The following is an 18406-nucleotide window of genomic DNA, read 5'->3' as shown; positions in this document are numbered from 1 at the left end:
TCATAATGATGCAAGTTTCTTGCTGGATATTCACAAAGCGTGATAACTATTCTTCACAGATCATACATTAATGGAGATACGTCATCTCTGCAGCAGACCGCTCACCTGGAAGAAATGTCGGCTACTTCATGTCCCAGCACCCACGTAATGGCAGTCTCAGGCCCTTGTGTCTGGTCAGTCCATTAATCCATAGCTGAGTAATGTTCATTGTCACGAAGCTGTGAGCACTCAAACATTTCATTACACGCCATGATTAATCATGCATTAGGCTGATGGCAGAAGTGGCCAATCCTAGATGAAAATACTTTAATACTCTGAACATTCACATATAGGATTTGTTCACATGTCCATTAGCCATTTCTGTTTCTGAGATCATAAAAACAGAAATAAAACATTGCAGTAAAGGAGACCTTCACATCGGAGGGGTCATAAAATGTCATTGGTTTGCCTCATTTCCAGCATATTTATAGCATTTATTTTAGAAAAACATTCTTCAATTTTGCTTTATGTACTAAAGAAGGCAATATAACATGAGCCAGCCAACCCCCTCTAATTCTAGGCTAGTGAGCCATCCTGTGTATAGCAAGGCAAGTAACCTTTGCCGAGGTAGTATAGATGCAGCAGATACGAAGGGAGTCACTGACATTAGGAAGACTCCAGCCATTTCTGAAATGTGCAAAATGAAGTAGATTAGAAAAGAATGCGATCTCACAAAATGAAGATCTGAACAATGATCCTGTAGAAAATCATCTCAAATCTATACCAATACCAGTATGACGTCTAATCTGCTGTAATCCAGATAGGAAATCCTCATCTGGGAGCGATGGAGAAAAAAAAAAAAAAAAAAAAAAAAAAATTTACATGCAGGTGCAATATTTTGGGTTATTCCAGCAGTAGTGGCCAGAAAAAAAATATTTGAGTCTTAGTGGTTTTCCTCTGACTGCACGAAGACCAAATTCTTGAAAAAGAAAAATCTTATTTTTGGGAAGAGAATAGATGCATTAGTTTTTTTTTCCTCCAATTTACAGCATTTGAGATTTAATGAAGCTTTCTCAAGAGTTATTTAGAATCCGATAACCTGGCCTTTGCTGCTACAGCTGCGTACATGTAATGATTTAATATACCTCCTATATTATAAAGGGTTATATATTCGGCTTGGTGCACATCTATGTCAGACTCTTCTTCACCATCGGAAAAAGGCTTCTCGGCAAAAGAGCGACCGCTTTATTTGTACTGTGTCCTGTCAACTTGTACTGTCCTGGGCGTTTTGTTTTTAAATCCACGATACTGATCCAGAGATACAAGCCTTTTTATTGCTAATTTGTATGGTTTTCGCCAAGGTGGGTTTGCTCACAGGGTAATAATGCAGAGCGGCCTAAAGACACGAGGGAAACCAGTGAGCAACGCCTGCTTGGTAAAGACCCTAAAAATTAGCACCAAATAAAACGCCCCATGACTCTGAAACTATATGGGGGATTAAAAAAACAAATGGAGAATTCAAGGGAGCAGGGATAAAATTAGAGCAGACAGGGTCACAGGATAAGTGAATAGGGCCTTACAACACATTTATACATACAGGTCATGGCTAAAAACGTATATATGCTCCCAAACCAACACCAAGTACACAAATGTGTACACTGGAAAATAACAAAATGCTGAAAATAGCCAAGAAACGATGGGTTACGTCTGGTCACCACACCCTGAGAAGACAGAAAATAGAAGGCACGGGGGATATGGAAAAAGGCAGCCGGCCAAATATAGTAAAGGATTCTGAAACTAAATCAGGTACGGAAAAAAATCCTCAGAAATGGCTGAAACCCATATAATATGGCTGTTGTAATAGGCTGTAAGATCTCATGCCAACGCGCTCCAGCCCCTGAAGGATTTGTAAAACCACGCAACATTTTCCATGTAATCTTCATGTGCCTGCAGGCTGTTTGCATGGGAAAGCCTTCATGGCCGGTGATGGAGGAGGAGGGCTGTTGCTAAGCAAAGCTGGGCCTCATAATAAATCTACTGCGATCAGCCTGAACTCCCTGCATTCGGGAATATGCCAGCACAGCACATTTTCCAAGGAAAAGTTCTACTTGTGAGCCTGAGCACAGAAGAACGAGGGATCTGAATGGCTGGATGGACGTCTAAACGAGAAATAAACTACCCTGTGGCCAACTCCCTTTAGACGGGGCGGCTCCATTTGTCATGGGCCCCTCTGCGATGCCGAAGTACTCCGACTCTGCGTTACCAACAATGTATGCTTTATTGAAAGTTGACAAGTGCAACAGTTAAATACAATGACGTGTTACAACTGTTTAGAGAACATGCACGACATATGCATACTACCTTACAGCTCAAATATTCCATGTTAGCAGAAAGTGGTCAGTATCTGGAGTGATTAAACAAAAAAAAAATAAACTTCAGTGAACTGGATTTTACTTCAAAAAGATACTCCAGCCAAGGCAAATCCAATAAAAGACACTAAACGTGGCATGAATCTGCCAGATTGTAATCAACTGTGACTCAATAGCTTTTGTTGAACCACAAGTCTCAGCATGCTACGCCAAGCAATATTGGACAGCGCATGTAGTGAGACTTGTATTTCCACCGGTTGTCTAAGTCGCCCCCTAAACAGTTGTGCGGGTGTGCTCTCGCCTTCAGTGCCAGGAGAACCTGCATCTACAGTTCCTCTAACATAAAGGGTAGCAGCTTTAAAAAGAAAAAAAAAAAAAAAAATTCAGTTCAGCCAATGAAACCACTAAATTTCAATCTGTACAACCTAAGTAGTACTTACAAGTTTTCCTATTTTACAGCGTACTTACACTACATACACAAATATACAGTAGGCAATTAAACTTCATTGAAATAATATTCCTAATTTCCAACAGCATCTTCTCATAACGGATCAGTGCATCCAATCCTAATAATACGAGATATTGCAAATCAAGGGCTCAGCTGACCATCGGTCGATCACCAGGGACTTCATGACACCTTTACCCACTAGGAATGTGCCGATGTGGCAGAAAAGCTTCCTCCTCGCTGCCGAGGAGTGAAAACCTCGAGTTACTTCCAGTCCACTGCTTTCTCACCGCCAAGCCCAACCATACTTGCATTGTTTACAGCCGTGCACATTATGGGCAAAATACAATAAAATTATTTTTAAAAAAACAAACAACTTTTCTTTAAGGAATCACAGCTCGCATACAATGCAGTATCCATGTATTTACAGAGTCGCTTGTAGTCCACAGACCAGTCCCAATGTAACACGCTTCAACAGGAGGTGGAGTGAGACGGTGCTTTAATACTGAAAACTGGATGATTGCAACCAAGCGGGTGGGTAGCCATAGCAGAGTGGGGGGGCATGTATTTCTACCTGTTCCTTATTAAATAAGTGGAGATAAGAGGCACATCCAAGGGAATCTGGCGGATTCTGCAGTCACTGAAATTATTAGGACACTTCATAGCTATAAAAGAAGGCCGAGATTCTGGCCACCTCCTCAGTAAATGTCAAACTCCAAGCTCTTAAAGCACTCAAAACCATGTTACCATCAGATGGTATTATACACAGGGCTCTCCAGAATAATAAGACCTGATGGTAACAAAACTATTCAGCACTTGTCAGGATGGTGGAAATGGATGCTCGCTGGACAAGTCAACTTGACTCAAGCCCCATTTGTAAGGTATTGTGAAGAAATCTGCTATGCGGATGGGCCTGAGCTTTGTAAGGTGGGCTGTGCAGGTGCCGTGGTGCTTGTTGCAGGCTGGGACGATGATGATGAAGATGAGGAGGAGGGAGGAGAACCATTCTGAAGCTGAGCCTGGAACTGGGCGAGCTGCTCTGGGCTTGCCAGGGTCTTTAACAAGCTGTTTTCCTGTTCCAACTGAGAGTTTTTCTCATTCAGCTCCTTAATTTGCTCCTTGAGGACTTCAACTTCCTCCCTGACTGCATACATGAGGTGGCTCTTGACCAAGTCCTAAAATGGAGAGATTGATCATCATTACATACCAAACAATCAGGCTGGATTTCATGCAATTGGGTAAAGGGAAGAATACAATCGTGGGTTAGGAGTAAAAGGACGAGGGAATACTAAAGAAGCATCAGTCCTTTATACATTGTCCTCTTGTGGATCTATCCGGTGTCAAAACCTCAGTGAAAAAAATCTGGCCATGCGATACCAACCAATGCTATACATGCAGTAGAACTAAGGTATGTGACAAACCGTCAGCTTTAACCAACTAAACCAGGAACTAAGAAAGGTTGGTAGGTCTCAGTGATACCCTCCTGTCTTAGGAATAAGGACGGCTATAGATGTTGGCAAAACCAGACAATTTCATTAGTAAGTGATGTTTGGCCATACATTTATTTTGAAAAATAATTGAGTATGTAAATGTTCTCAAAGGAGATGAGTGGCCACCAGAAGAGTCTGACAGTAACAGATACTCCTCTTGCCATTCAGATCAAAAAATGTATGCTCAGCCTAACAGACCATACATGTGTAAGAGAGTAGGGAGAAATATTGGCTGATTGTATATTAATGTGAGGGCTATCAAAGGTGTATGGACACTTTAAAAGAGAAACCATTAGATTCATGCTGCCCTATAAACAACTGTAGCCAGATTTATCCTGCGTCTCAGAGAAAACGTAGTTTAAGACGGGGAAAATTGTATGACATGACCAGACTGGTGTGATCTGGGCTGACATGTCTCTCCCTGTGAGTGCGTACAGTGTCAGACCCCTTAACCAACCACAGCAGTGAGAGAGGTATCTGGCCGTGGGTGCAGCAGACTTGTAAGGTCTTTCCCTATAGTCAGATGGTGGAGGGGAATCTGGCCGTGGGTGCAGCAGAATAGTCAGGTCGATTCCTATGGTCAGATGATGGAGGGGAATCTAGCAGAGGGTACAGACTAGTCAGGTATCTCCTTATTGTCAGCAGGTCGAGGCGAATCTGACCAGGGCTCCGCCAGACTAGTCAGGTCTCTCCCTATGGTCAGCTGGTGGAGGGGAATCAGGCAGGGGGTGCAGCAGGCTATACAGGTCTCTCTCTATGGTCAGGTGGTGGAGGGTAATCGGGCAGGGGGTGCAGCAGACTAGTCAGGTCTCTCCCTGTTATCAGGTGGTGGAGGGGAATCTGGCAGGGTGTGCAGCAGGCTATTCAGGTATCTATGGTCAGGTGGTGGGGGGAATCAGGCAGGGGGTGTAGCGGGCTATACAGGTCTCTCTCTATGGTCAGGTGGTGGAGGGGAATCTGACGGGGTGCAGCAGACAAGTCAGGACTCTCCCTGTGGTCAGCTGGTGGAGGGGAATCTGCCAGGGGGTGCAGCAGACTAGTCAGGTCTCTCCCCATGATCAGCTGGTGGAGGGAAATCTGACAGGGGGTGTCTGGCAGGGGAGTGCAGTAGGCTATTCAGGTCTCTCCCCATGATCAGCTGGTGGAGCGGTATTTGGCAGGGGGGTGCAGCAGACTAGTTAGGTCTCTCCCTATGGTCAGCTGGTGGAGGGGGATCTGGCAGGGGGTGCAGCAGACTAGTTAGGTCTCTCCCTATGGTCAGTTGGTGGAGGGGAATCGGGCAGGGGGTGCAGCAGACTAGTCAGGTCTCTCCCCATGAACAGCTGGTGGAGGGGAATCAGGCAGGGGGTGCAGCAGACTAGTCAGGTCTCTCCCCATGAACAGCTGGTGGAGGGGAATCAGGCAGGGGGTGCAGCAGACTAGTCAGGTCTCTCCCCATGAACAGCTGGTGGAGGGGAATCAGGCAGGGGGTGCAGCAGACTAGTCAGGTCTCTCCCTGTGGTCAGATGATGGAGGGGAATATGACGGGGTGCAGCAGACTAGTCAGGTCTCTCCCTGTGGTCAGCTGGTGGAGGGGTATCTGGCAGGGGGTGCAGCAGACTAGTTAGGTCTCTCCCTATGGTCAGCTGGTGGAGGGGGATCTGGCAGGGGGTGCAGCAGACTAGTCAGGTCTCTCCCTGTGGTCAGATGATGGAGGGGAATCTGGCAGGGGGTGCAGCAGACTAGTTAGGTCTCTCCCTATGGTCAGTTGGTGGAGGGGGATCTGACAGGGGGTGCAGCAGACTAGTTAGGTCTCTCCCTATGGTCAGTTGGTGGAGGCGAATCTGGCAGGGGGTGAAGCAGACTAGTTAGGTCTCTCCCTATGGTCAGCTGGTGGAGGGGGATCTGGCAGGGGGTGCAGCAGACTAGTCAGGTCTCTCCCTGTGGTCAGATGATGGAGGGGAATCTGGCAGGGGGTGCAGCAGACTAGTTAGGTCTCTCCCTATGGTCAGTTGGTGGAGGGGGATCTGACAGGGGGTGCAGCAGACTAGTTAGGTCTCTCCCTATGGTCAGTTGGTGGAGGCGAATCTGGCAGGGGGTGCAGCAGACTAGTTAGGTCTCTCCCTATGGTCAGATGATGGAGGGGAATATGACGGGGTGCAGCAGACTAGTCAGGTCTCTCCCTGTGGTCAGCTGGTGGAGGGGTATCTGGCAGGGGGTGCAGCAGACTAGTTAGGTCTCTCCCTATGGTCAGCTGGTGGAGGGGGATCTGGCAGGGGGTGCAGCAGACTAGTCAGGTCTCTCCCTGTGGTCAGATGATGGAGGGGAATCTGGCAGGGGGTGCAGCAGACTAGTTAGGTCTCTCCCTATGGTCAGTTGGTGGAGGGGGATCTGACAGGGGGTGCAGCAGACTAGTTAGGTCTCTCCCTATGGTCAGTTGGTGGAGGGGGAATCTGGCAGGGGGTGCAGCAGACTAGTTAGGTCTCTCCCTATGGTCAGTTGGTGGAGGGGGATCTGACAGGGGGTGCAGCAGACTAGTCAGGTCTCTCCCTGTGGTCAGATGATGGAGGGGAATCTGACGGGGTGCAGCAGACTAGTTAGGTCTCTCCCTGTGGTCAGATGGTGGAGGGGAATCTGACAGGAGGTGCAGCAGACTAGTCAGGTCTCTCCCTATGGTCAGTTGGTGGAGGGGAATCTGGCAGGGGGTGCAGCAGACTAGTTAGGTCTCTCCCTATGGTCAGATGATGGAGGGGGATCTGACAGGGGGTGCAGCAGACTAGTCAGGTCTCTCCCTGTGGTCAGATGATGGAGGGGGATCTGACAGGGGGTGCAGCAGACTAGTCAGGTCTCTCCCTGTGGTCAGATGATGGAGGGGGATCTGACAGGGGGTGCAGCAGACTAGTCAGGTCTCTCCCTGTGGTCAGATGGTGGAGGGGAATCTGACAGGGGGTGCAGCAGACTAGTCAGGTCTCTCCCTGTGGTCAGATGATGGAGGGGAATCTGACGGGGTGCAGCAGACTAGTTAGATCTCTCCCTGTGGTCAGATGGTGGAGGGGAATCTGGCTGCGGTGCAGCAGGCTAGTCAGGTCTCTCCCTGTGGTCAGTTGGTGGAGGGGAATCTGGCAGGGGGTGCAGCAGATTAGTCAGGTCTCTCCCTATGGTCAGTTGGTGGAGGGGGATCTGACAGGGGGTGCAGCAGACTAGTCAGGTCTCTCCCTGTGGTCAGATGATGGAGGGGAATCTGGCTGCGGTGCAGCAGGCTAGTCAGGTCTCTCCCTGTGGTCAGTTGGTGGAGGGGAATCTGACAGGGGGTGCAGCAGACTAGTCAGGTCTCTCCCTATGGTCAGTTGGTGGAGGGGGATCTGGCAGGGGGTGCAGCAGACTAGTCAGGTCTCTCCCTGTGGTCAGATGATGGAGGGGAATCTGACGGGGTGCAGCAGACTAGTTAGATCTCTCCCTGTGGTCAGATGGTGGAGGGGAATCTGGCCGCGGTGCAGCAGACTAGTCAGGTCTCTCCCTATGGTCAGTTGGTGGAGGGGGATCTGGCAGGGGGTGCAGCAGACTAGTCAGGTCTCTCCCTGTGGTCAGATGATGGAGGGGAATCTGGCTGCGGTGCAGCAGGCTAGTCAGGTCTCTCCCTGTGGTCAGTTGGTGGAGGGGAATCTGGCAGGGGGGCAGCAGACTAGTCAGGTCTCTCCATATGGTCAGTTGGTGGAGGGGGATCTGACAGGGGGTGCAGCAGACTAGTCAGGTCTCTCCCTATGGTCAGTTGGTGGAGGGGGATCTGGCAGGGGGTGCAGCAGACTAGTCAGGTCTCTCCCTGTGGTCAGATGATGGAGGGGAATCTGACGGGGTGCAGCAGACTAGTTAGATCTCTCCCTGTGGTCAGATGGTGGAGGGGAATCTGGCCGCGGTGCAGCACGCTAGTCAGGTCTCTCCCTGTGGTCACCAGCCAGCTGTCTGATACATATACCTGGCACAATGAGCCTCTGATTCTTGCTGCCATCCCAGCTATATAATATGCCACCATGAACAGTAACCCAGCAATCACTAACAGGACAGCCGGGAATATTTTGGGGAGCAGACCGTGACCCGTCAGTTCCAGGAGGACCACAAAGAAGCTGCTGCGCGGCTCAGGTGGCCACTGAATGCCGTCTATGTGGGGCTGCTGTGCGCAGGCTGCAGACACGGCTCGGTGTGGGCTCCGTACACTGCCGTGGGGGCAGCAGGACGTGTGAGGACAATAGCCGGGGAGCGCGGCCGCCCGGTCTACACTGGCTGCAGCCGGTCTGAGCCGAGCAGGTTGCCGCATAGTGTTTTCTTCTCCGTCAGTGACGTCAGAGGAGCCCACCCCGCCCCCTGCACTGACTGCGCGCGGGCCAATCAGCGGGCGAGCTATTTATAGCCGGGAGTTGAAGCTTCTCCTCTTGCCTAGTAACAGGGATGTGTAAGGAGCCGATAACAAAGGGGGCTCTGCCTGCGCCTCCCGTACTCACCATGGCTTGCTCGATCTTGTTGTCGATCGCTACCACACTGGCCCCGGAGGCGCTGGAAGAAAGCAGAAGAGAGGCCGTTAGTACACGATCACACGGCCGCCGCCGCACTGACAGCCCGCCGCCATCACACACATCCCGGGAGCAGGCAGGTGCCGCCATTACCTGCTGTCTAGAGTCACCGAGGCGCTGTCTGTGCCCAGCAGGGAGGACAGGAAGGAGATGGAGAAGTGCCGCAGCTGGTACACGCCGAGGTCCATGGCGGCCGCCGCTCTACATCGCTAGCGGGCCGCGGAGAGAGACATGGAGCGGCCGCGTGTGGTGCTGAGGCTGCTGTGGGAGCGAATGTCCCGGCTCAGCGCTCCGGGCGCCGCTCAGCGCCGGCCTCATTACATAACACACGAGCCGCGCGCTGATTGGCTGCCGCCCGGCTCGGCCCCGCCCACCCGCCACCCTTCCCTGCCCGGGAGAGCAGGCAGCAGCGAGCAGTGAGTGATAGTGGTGAGTGATGGCGCAGACAGCTGCGGAGGTGACCATCGCCAGCGGAGCGGCACATTCCGTCACTGCACACTGGCCACTGCCATCACCCCGGGCAGCTCCGACAGCAGCGGCATGGACGGCGCAGCAGCGCCCTCTGGTGGAGGCAGGCGAGAACCGCACATCCCGCTGCACTGCCGGAATATCGCCGGGGTCTGCTGCCGACACAGCGGGGGCAAGAGCCGGGGCTGCGGCACAAGGAGGAGGGCACTGGGCCAGGCCTCTAATCACACAGGTACGGCCAGTACCCAGCGCCAATCACCAGCCTCCCCATCCAGCACACTGTGTACTGCTGATGCCAGAAACCAGCCCAGGCAGAGAAGGGTGAGGCACAGCTGGATATGGGGGGCCAGAGACCCCCAAATGATGACTGTCTGCGGCCCCCACCCTCCCAAACCAGGGATCGGCTACACTGGAGGGCTTATAAAGAGGACCTGTCACCAGGTGGTCAAAAATGGCCAATTACTGCCACTGCCTTATTCCCGCTGCTCCAGTGCCCGCCACACCGAGTCGGAGGCATTGTGTCATCATTAAGTGAATCTGTATGGTCTTCGCAGGGTAACAAGGCGGAGCAGCCTGAGGCCACGCCCCAGAGAATTGAGCCACGCCCCCGAGCAAAGACCATAAAACTTACTACTAAATAAAGAGTGGGGGCATCACTCTGCTACACTGGGTGGGAATACAGTAAGGACAATTTTGACCTGGTGACTGGTCCTTAAAATAAACCGTTGTGTTCTAAAAGCACTCATGAAATATTCTGTACACAGAGGACAGGCAGAGCGCCCAACGCCCCTACCTCACACCGCCGATCCGGTCACCTTGGCCCTGCAGTCCTGTCTGAGCTCAGCAGGTGGGCGCCATCTTGTATCTACACTTTGGAGTCAAGTGGGCGGTCCTGTTCGGTACAGATAAAACCTACTTGAGAAAAAATCCTCCAATTGATTCATATAAATTTTATTGAACCATGTCTAAAAATGTAAAAGGGATGACAACACACAGGAAAAACAAGGAAACATCGAGCAGGAGGATGAATTGTACCCAACAATAAGGGCAGGTATAGAGGAACTTGCAATGAGATAGTACTGTAAATACAAGGAAATAAGGGCTGAGACCCACCGTGCAGCACAGAGCTGGGCTGCTACTATCGGAACAGAAAGGCTCCACAAACAATGCACAGCAAATGGATGAGGCGAGATATAGGGTGGGGCTGAGCCCTGATTTCCTTGTATTAACAGCACTTTACTGTTATTTATCACTTAGGGATCTCATTGCAAGTTCCTCTATACCTGGTAGAATTCATCCTCCTGCTCGATGTTTCCTTGTTTTTAGCTGTGTTGTCATCCCTTTTACATTTTTTTAGACAAGGTTCAATAAAATTTATGTTTTTAAATGAATCAATTGGAGGATTTGTTCTCATGTAGGTTTTATAGTCCTCACAGTCCTCCGTGTTCAGGACTTGGGCTATTCTTTTCTATTTGGTACATATACAGCAAAGGGCGTCAATCAGCGATTAGGACCGCCCACCGGACTCCTAAGTATAGAAAGCACATGGATTTCATCTGGTAAAATACAGGTTTTCCCCAAAGCTAATAAGTAAATTAATCTGCTTGTCGGCAGTTCTGAGAACAGTCAGATGTTGTATTTCCATAACTGTATCTGAGAGAAGCAGCCAGGACAAGGAATGCTGCTCCGGAGGAATGCCTTACTCCTCAGAGGGTCGGGAGCAGGATGGTAGAAAGGGTGGCAGGAGGGATGAATCGGTAACACCTCGGGTAAAAAGGTCTAGATCTAAATTATAACCAAGCGCATGGCTGGTCTGGGGTGTCTCAAAGGGAGATCGATCTATTTACACACACGTGTACTAGCCTAAAGGGTAGACCGCTCTACTGCCCTCTATAACTTCTAGTACCCCAGCTACATGAAGTTTTACACAAACAGATGGCTAAGGTGACACTAGAGGGGTTTTCCAGACATTGATAACCAGACTTCACAGAGGCGGTGTCCAGTGCCATTTACTTGAGCGGCAGTATCATACTGTGCTCCAGCACACCGACCAGCCAGGTTAGCAGGAGTCGGACCCCCACCGATCTGATACTGATGTCACCATTCCTAATGATTGAGCATATCAAAGTTCCAGAAAACCCCTTTCAGAGACAGAAATAGTCACAGCTGAAGCCTACAAAGGGTCCCGTTACTAATAACACACTACAATACTGCCTGGAGTAATCTTAGCCTGGCGATCCAGGACATGCTGCCGGACCACCCCATTGAGAAGAATGTGGTCATTCAGCACAGTTTTTCCAGTCACCGATTTGCTTTAAACAAATCAGCGGTTCAGCTGTCCGCGACATAAGCAGAATGCGGACAGAGGAGAAGGGGCAGGAGCCGCCAGCAGCCATCACTGCTCATCCTGGCTTCAGTATTAAATGATTACTCTAAATACTTGCATTAAAAATACTGAATGAACCGATGCTGTACGGGGCAGGGGGCGTGCCGCTGTACGGGGCAGGGGGCGTGCCGCTGTACGGGGCAGGGGGCGTGCCGCTGTACGGGGCAGGGGGCGTGCCGCTGTACGGGGCAGGGGGCGTGCCGCTGTACGGGGCAGGGGGCGTGCCGCTGTACGGGGCAGGGGGCGTGCCGCTGTACGGGGCAGGGGGCGTGCCGCTGTACGAGGCAGGGGGCGTGCCGCTGTACGAGGCAGGGGGCGTGCCGCTGTACGAGGCAGGGGGCGTGCCGCTGTACGAGGCAGGGGGCGTGCCGCTGTACGAGGCAGGGGGCGTGCCGCTGTGTAGGCCACGGTCATCAGACTCAACTGGAAACAAGGATCCACGTTCATTTATTAGGCTGTGTGCACACGCTGCGGATTTTGCTGCGGTTCTGCAGCGGTTTTGGCCGCTGCGGAGTATAGTACCATGATTCCCTATGGGAATCAAAAACCGCAATGCAGATGATGCAGAATTTTCCGCGGTTTTCAATCCGCAGAAAGAATTGACATGTCAATTCTTTCTGCGGATTCTGCTGCGGTTTGCCATCTCCTCCATTGAGTAGATGAAAAACCGCAGGGCAAAACCGCAGAGCAATCCGCAGGTAAAACCGCAGGTATTTTGACCTGCGGTTTCACCTGCGGATTTTACAAAATCTGCGAGGATGAATCCGCACCTAATCCGCAGTGTGTGCACACAGCCTTATAGTGCATGAGCAGAGACGATCTATAAGCAGGCTATCTACTTCATGCCCAGTCATTGGTGTCCTGAGTAGAGGATCCTCACCCCGCTGGGATTTTTTTTTAAAGGAACCTGCATATTTTTCCATGATGTATTTTGCTCTTAAATGTCATTTTTACAAATTGTTAAGCTCCACTATGACCGCAGATATTCCCGTGTTGAATAATGTCAGCATCTACAAACAAGTCACTAAAAGAACATTGTGGAGAAAAAAAACCATAAGCTAGACCAAGATTGGTGCTGAGAATGCTGGAGCACAGTATAGAAATTGACTGTGTGTCCAAGTACAGTGGCCTACTGCGCGCTTATACGAGAGCGGCCCAGCGCGCGCTTATACGAGAGCGGCCCAGCGCTGCAAAGTTGCTCACATTCCCACTAGCAGTGCATACAGGCATTTGCGGAAACTGCCACTAATTACTGTGTTTATGCGACATTTGCTCCATGCTGTGAGAAATATCCCTATTACTATATTAGAGCAGCAGATGCACAGCCGCTATATATATTTATCATAGTGGGTGAACTGAATACAGTGGGTACAGAAAGTATTCAGACCCCTTTAAATTTTTCACTCTTTCATTGCACCCATTTGGTAAATTCAAAAAAGTTAATTTTTTCTCATTAATGTACACTCTGCACCCCATCTTGACTGAAAAAAAAAAAAAACAAGTGTAGAAAATTTATTAAAAAACAAAAACTGAAATATCACATGGACATAAGTATTCAGACTCTTTGCTGAGACACTCATTTAAGTCACATGCTGTGCATTTCCTTGTGATCCTCCTTGGGATGGTTCTACTCCTTCACTGGAGTCCAGCTGTGTTTATTATATTTCGGCTAAGTGCACACGTACCGGAACTCTCGCGGAAATTACCGCGAGAATTCCGGAATTCCATTCCGCGGGAAAATCGCATTCTAAATTCCCGCGATTTTCCCGTGGGAAAACTAGCATTTTGCAAGCGTATTTAGCTTGCAAAATGCTAGCGTTTTCCAAGCGATCTGTAGCATCGCTTGGAGAACTGATTGACAGGTTGGTCACACTCGTCAAACACAGTGTTTGACGAGTGTGACCAACTTTTTACTACTGAGGCCGCCTATGCAGCATCAGTAGTAAAAGATAGAATGTAAAAAAAAATAAAAAATAGTGTTATTCTTACCTTCCGACGTCCCCCGCATCCGTTCCCAGTAATCCTTTGCGAAAATGCCCGCGATGGCGTCCGTTCTCGCGGGATCGCGATGTCTCACGGTAATTCGCGATGACGTCGCGCGAATTACCGCGAGACTTCGCGATCCCGCGAGAACGGACGCCATCGCGGGCATTTTCGCAAAGGATTACTGGGAACGGAAGCGTGGAGAGAGGCGGGAAGGCTGCGCGGGACGCCGGAAGGTAAGAATAACAATATTTTTTATTTTAAATTCTATTTTTTTACAGGGATATGGTACCCAAAGCCCGGAGGACAGTCTCCTCTCCTCCGGACCGTGGGTACCATCCGCAATTGTTCTGCTTACTTTCCGCATGGTGTGCACAGCCACATGCGGGAGGTAAGCGGAACAATACATTCCTATGGGTGCGGGATCGCCGCGATTCCGCAAATTAATGAGCATGCTGCGTTTTTTACCGCGAAGCGATTCCGCGGCGGTAAAAACAGCAGCATTAGCACAGCATTGCAGAATTCCATAGGAATGCATGGAATGCTTATTTTTCGCGGCAAAATCGCGCGGTTAAAACCGCCGCGGAAACGCGAAAAAAACGCCACGTGTGAACTCAGCCTAATAGGACTTGATTTGTAAAGGCACACACCTGTCTATATAAGGGTACCGTTAAGGGCCTGTCACACTAAGCGATATCGCTAGCAATATCGCTATAACTTGTGACGTTATAGCGATATTGCTAGCGCCATCGCCATGTGTGACACTTGCCTCCAACCGCTCCCCCGCTGGTTATCGCTGATCGCGCGAGAACGGCCTGGACCGTTTCTCAGCTTCCTGCGGCGCTTCCTGTGCAGAGACTAGCATGGACGCGGGCGGGCGGAAGTCAGGATCGCCTAGTGTGACAGGTAAGTAGCGACCCCCGTCCCCAGCGATGTCGCTGGTGAGATCTGCTTGTGTTGCAGCTCACTAGCGACCACTTAGCGATGCACCAGCGATCCTGACCGCGTCATATTGCTGGTCGGGATCGCTGGTACATCGCCAAGTGTGACAGTACCTTTACACTTAGCGATGCACCAGCAATCCCGACCAGCGATATGACGCGGTCAGGATCGCTGGTGCATCGCTAAGTGGTCGCTAATGAGCTGCCACACAAGCAGATCTCACCAGCGACATAGCAGGGGTCGGGGGTTGCTACTTACCTGTCAGACGAGGCGATCCTGACATCCTTCCGTCCACATCAACGCGTCGCTCGTCTCCACAGCAGGAAGCTGACGACGAGAAACGGTCCAGGATGTTCTCGCGCGATAAGTGATAACCAGCGGGGGAGCGGTCAGAGGTAAGTATCAGACACAGCGATATCGCTAGCAATATCGCTATAACGTCACAAAACCAGTGACTTTATAGCGATATCGCTTAGTGTGACAGGCCCTTAAGACCTCCCAGCTCATGTCAGACCTAATGAGAAAAATGAGGTCAAAGGGACTGGCCAAGGAGCTCAGAGACAGAATTGTGGCAAGGCACAGATCTTTCCAAGGTTACAAAAGAATTTATGCAATACTCAAGGTTCCAAATGGCTGCAATGAAACAGAGTGACAAATTTAAAGGGGTCTGAATACTTTCCATATCCACTGTATATACAGCAGGTAAATACAATTCATGGCAGGTCACGGTATGTCAGCCTGCACTTCATGTATTTTCAAAGAATGCATTACGGACGATCACGATGGAAAAAACACAAGTTGAGCTGAACTGTAAAGCGTTAACCAGCTATACCCAGTATCATCTACTGAAAATAGCCAGGACTGGATGATATGATAGGAGCATGTTCTTTCATATCTCCTGGCAGAAAAACACCGAAATTTATACCAAATAATCCCCTGAGCCATAGACAGATGTCCTGTACACGGAGGTCCCCATAGGAAGTTACAGAGGAGGTAAAAGGCTGGATTATCAGAACACGCGAGTGTGCATGCTCCTCGCACATCTGTGCAGCACACGAGACGCTCCGCTCCCACAAAGTGCTGCCTGACCCACACCTAATCCTTATTGTGACCTGACAGCTCTACATACTTGTTATTTTAGCAAATACTTATATTCTTTATTATACATTATTTTTTTTTTTTAGATCTTAACGTTTCTGGTGTTCCTCTGTTATAACTAGTAGACATTTTACAGTTGTGCTCAAAAGTTTACATTCCCCGGCAGAATTTTTGCTTTCTTGGCCTTTTTCAGAGAATATGAATGATAACACCAAAACTTTTTCTCCACTCATGGCTAGTGGTTGAGTGAAGCCTTTTTTTGCCAAACTACTGTGTTTTCTCTTTTTAAATCATAATGACAATCCAAAACATCCAAATGACCCGTATCAAAAGTTCACATAATCTGATTATTTTAGCCCAATAACATGCACAGAAGTTGACACACGTGGGTTTGAATCGCTACTAAACGTAACATGCTCACCTGTGACCTGTTTGCTTGTAATCAGTGTGTGTGCATAAAAGCTGAGTGAGTTTCGGGGATCCAGACGGAATCTTGCATCTTTTATCCAGCCACTGACATTTCTGGATTATGAGTCATGGGGAAAGCAAAAGAAAAACGGATCTATGGGAAAAGGTAGTTGAATTGCATAAAACAGGAAAGGGATACAAAAAGATATCCAAGGAATTGATAATGCCAGTCAGCAGCGTTCAAACTGTGATTAACAAATGGAAAATCAGGGGCTCTGTGAAAACAATACGGTCAGGTAGACCAACAAATATTTGGTCCACAACTGCCAGGAAAATTATTCAGGATGCAAAGGAAAACCCCCAAATAACATCAGCTGAAATACTGGACTCTCTGAAAACTAGCCGTGTGGCTGTTTCAAGATGCACAATAAGGAGACACTTGAAGAAAAATGGGCTGCATGGTCAAGTCGCCAGAAGAAAGCCATTACTGCACAAATGCCACAAAGTATCTTGCCTACAATATGCAAAACAGCACAGAGACAAGCCTCAAAACTTCTGGAACAAGGTAATTTGGAGTGTTGAGACCAAAATTGAACTTTTTGGTTACAACCATAAACATTACATTTGGAGAGAGGTCAACAAGGTCTACGATGAAAGGAACACCATTCCTACTGTAAAGCACGGAGGTGGATCGCTGATGTTTTGGGGATGTGTGAGCTACAAAGGCACATGAAACTTGGTCAAAGTTGAAGGATAGATGAATGCAGCACGCTAACAGCAAATACTGGAGGCAAATTTGCATTCATCAGCCTGGAAGCTGCGCATGGGACCTACATGGACGTTCCAACATGACAACGATCATGAAAACACAAGGCAAAGTCGACCTGTCATTGGCTACAGCAGAACAAACTGTAGCTTCTGGAGTGGCCATCTCAGTCTATTGATCTCAATATCACTGAGCCACTCTGAGAAGATCTCAAGTGCACAGGTCATGCTAGGCAGTCCAGGAATTTACAGGAACTGGAGGCTTTTTGCCCAAAAAGTAGGCAGATTTACCATCTGAGAAAATAAAGAACCTAATCTACAACTACCACAAAATACTCAAAGCTGTCACTGATGTTAGAGGGGGCAATACACAGTATTAAGAAATGGGATATGTGAACTTTTGATCAGAGTCATTTGGGTTGTCATTATGATTTAAAAAGAAAACAGTAGTTTGACAATAAATGGCTACACCCAACCACTAACCATGAGTGGAGAAAGAGTTTTGGTATTATTCATAATCTCCGAAAAAAAGCCAGGAAAGCAAAAATTCTGCTGGGGTATGTAGATTTTTGAGCACAACTGTATGAATAAAATGGACAACTGGGTGTTATCAGGGCTGTAGCGCTACCACTCATTCCTGTCCAATCAATATTGCCATTGTCAAACCGTATGGACAGACCCCTTTGACAAGGAAAATGGTAACACCAGTTGTCAATTTTTTCACAATTAAGGAGGAAGAACCGAGAAATTGCAGTTATGTTAATGATGCTCCAGAATATCAAGGACTACTTATGTCAGGAGAAGTGACCGGTCTGCTTGAAAGCAAATCTGTCACCAAGCTTTTCCCTCCTAATCGAACAGCAGAGCATGATCTAGGGGATGGGACCCTGTTTCCAGCGAAGTGTCACTTACTGAGCTGTTTGCTGCAGTTTTGATAAAATTACTTTTATCAGCAGATTATCACTAGATGACTAGTAAACCTGCTGCCATGTAGTCCTCCATATTTATCAGCGCTATATAACCCCCATCCCCACCACTGATTGGCAGCTTTTTGCCTATGCACAATGTACACAGAAAGCAGCCAATAAGGGGTGTGGGCAGGGTTATACAGAGCTCAGCATTCAGAGAACAGCTAACAATGCAACAGAGAACAGTCAATTTATCAAAACTACAGAAAGCAGCTCAGTAAGGGATACATCGCTGGAATTAGGGTCTTTTCCCGTATAGCATGTTGCTCTCAGATGGGTAGCAAAAACTTGGGTGACAATCCCTTTAAGGCTGTGCGACCACAATAAGTTTTTGATGCTGCATATTTTTACTGCATCAAAAACAAACTGTCTTACAGTTTCAGCAATGTGGAACACTTTTTTTTTTTTTTTTTTTTTTTTTTTTTTAACACCACATAAACTAACGTGCGTGAGTCAAATCCACGGTATGTTAATTTCTCGTGAGAGCACAGGGTTTAGGAGCAGATTTTTCCTATAAATTTGCATTCGATGCAGAAAAAACAGGTAAAAAAGCAGCAGAAA

The 18406-nt window shown here is 48.7% G+C and overlaps 1 protein-coding gene across 3 annotated transcripts in view; it reads right to left on the bottom strand.

The window, feature by feature from the left end:
- Positions 1-2238: 2238 nt before the first annotated feature.
- The window catches only part of TSC22D1 (TSC22 domain family member 1), a 124768-nt gene continuing 108600 nt past the window's right edge, over positions 2239-18406 (bottom strand). For 2 of the 3 annotated variants that reach the window (XM_073580289.1, XM_073580290.1), the window contains exons 2-3: positions 8759-8810; positions 2239-3968 (exon numbers count right to left, since the gene is read on the bottom strand). In XM_073580289.1, coding sequence (XP_073436390.1) covers positions 3693-3968; positions 8759-8810 — 328 coding nt within the window. In that variant the 3' untranslated portion in view covers positions 2239-3692. Of the gene's footprint in view, positions 3969-8758; positions 8811-8920; positions 9142-18406 lie in introns of those variants that run through there. The other variant, XM_073580291.1, reaches the window with a different exon arrangement.

This window comes from Dendrobates tinctorius, unplaced genomic scaffold (assembly GCF_039654945.1).
Source record: "Dendrobates tinctorius isolate UK_male_01 unplaced genomic scaffold, ASM3965494v1 ptg000064l, whole genome shotgun sequence".
Lineage (NCBI taxonomy): Eukaryota > Metazoa > Chordata > Amphibia > Anura > Dendrobatidae > Dendrobates > Dendrobates tinctorius.
This window is presented reverse-complemented; position numbering and strand designations above follow the sequence as displayed.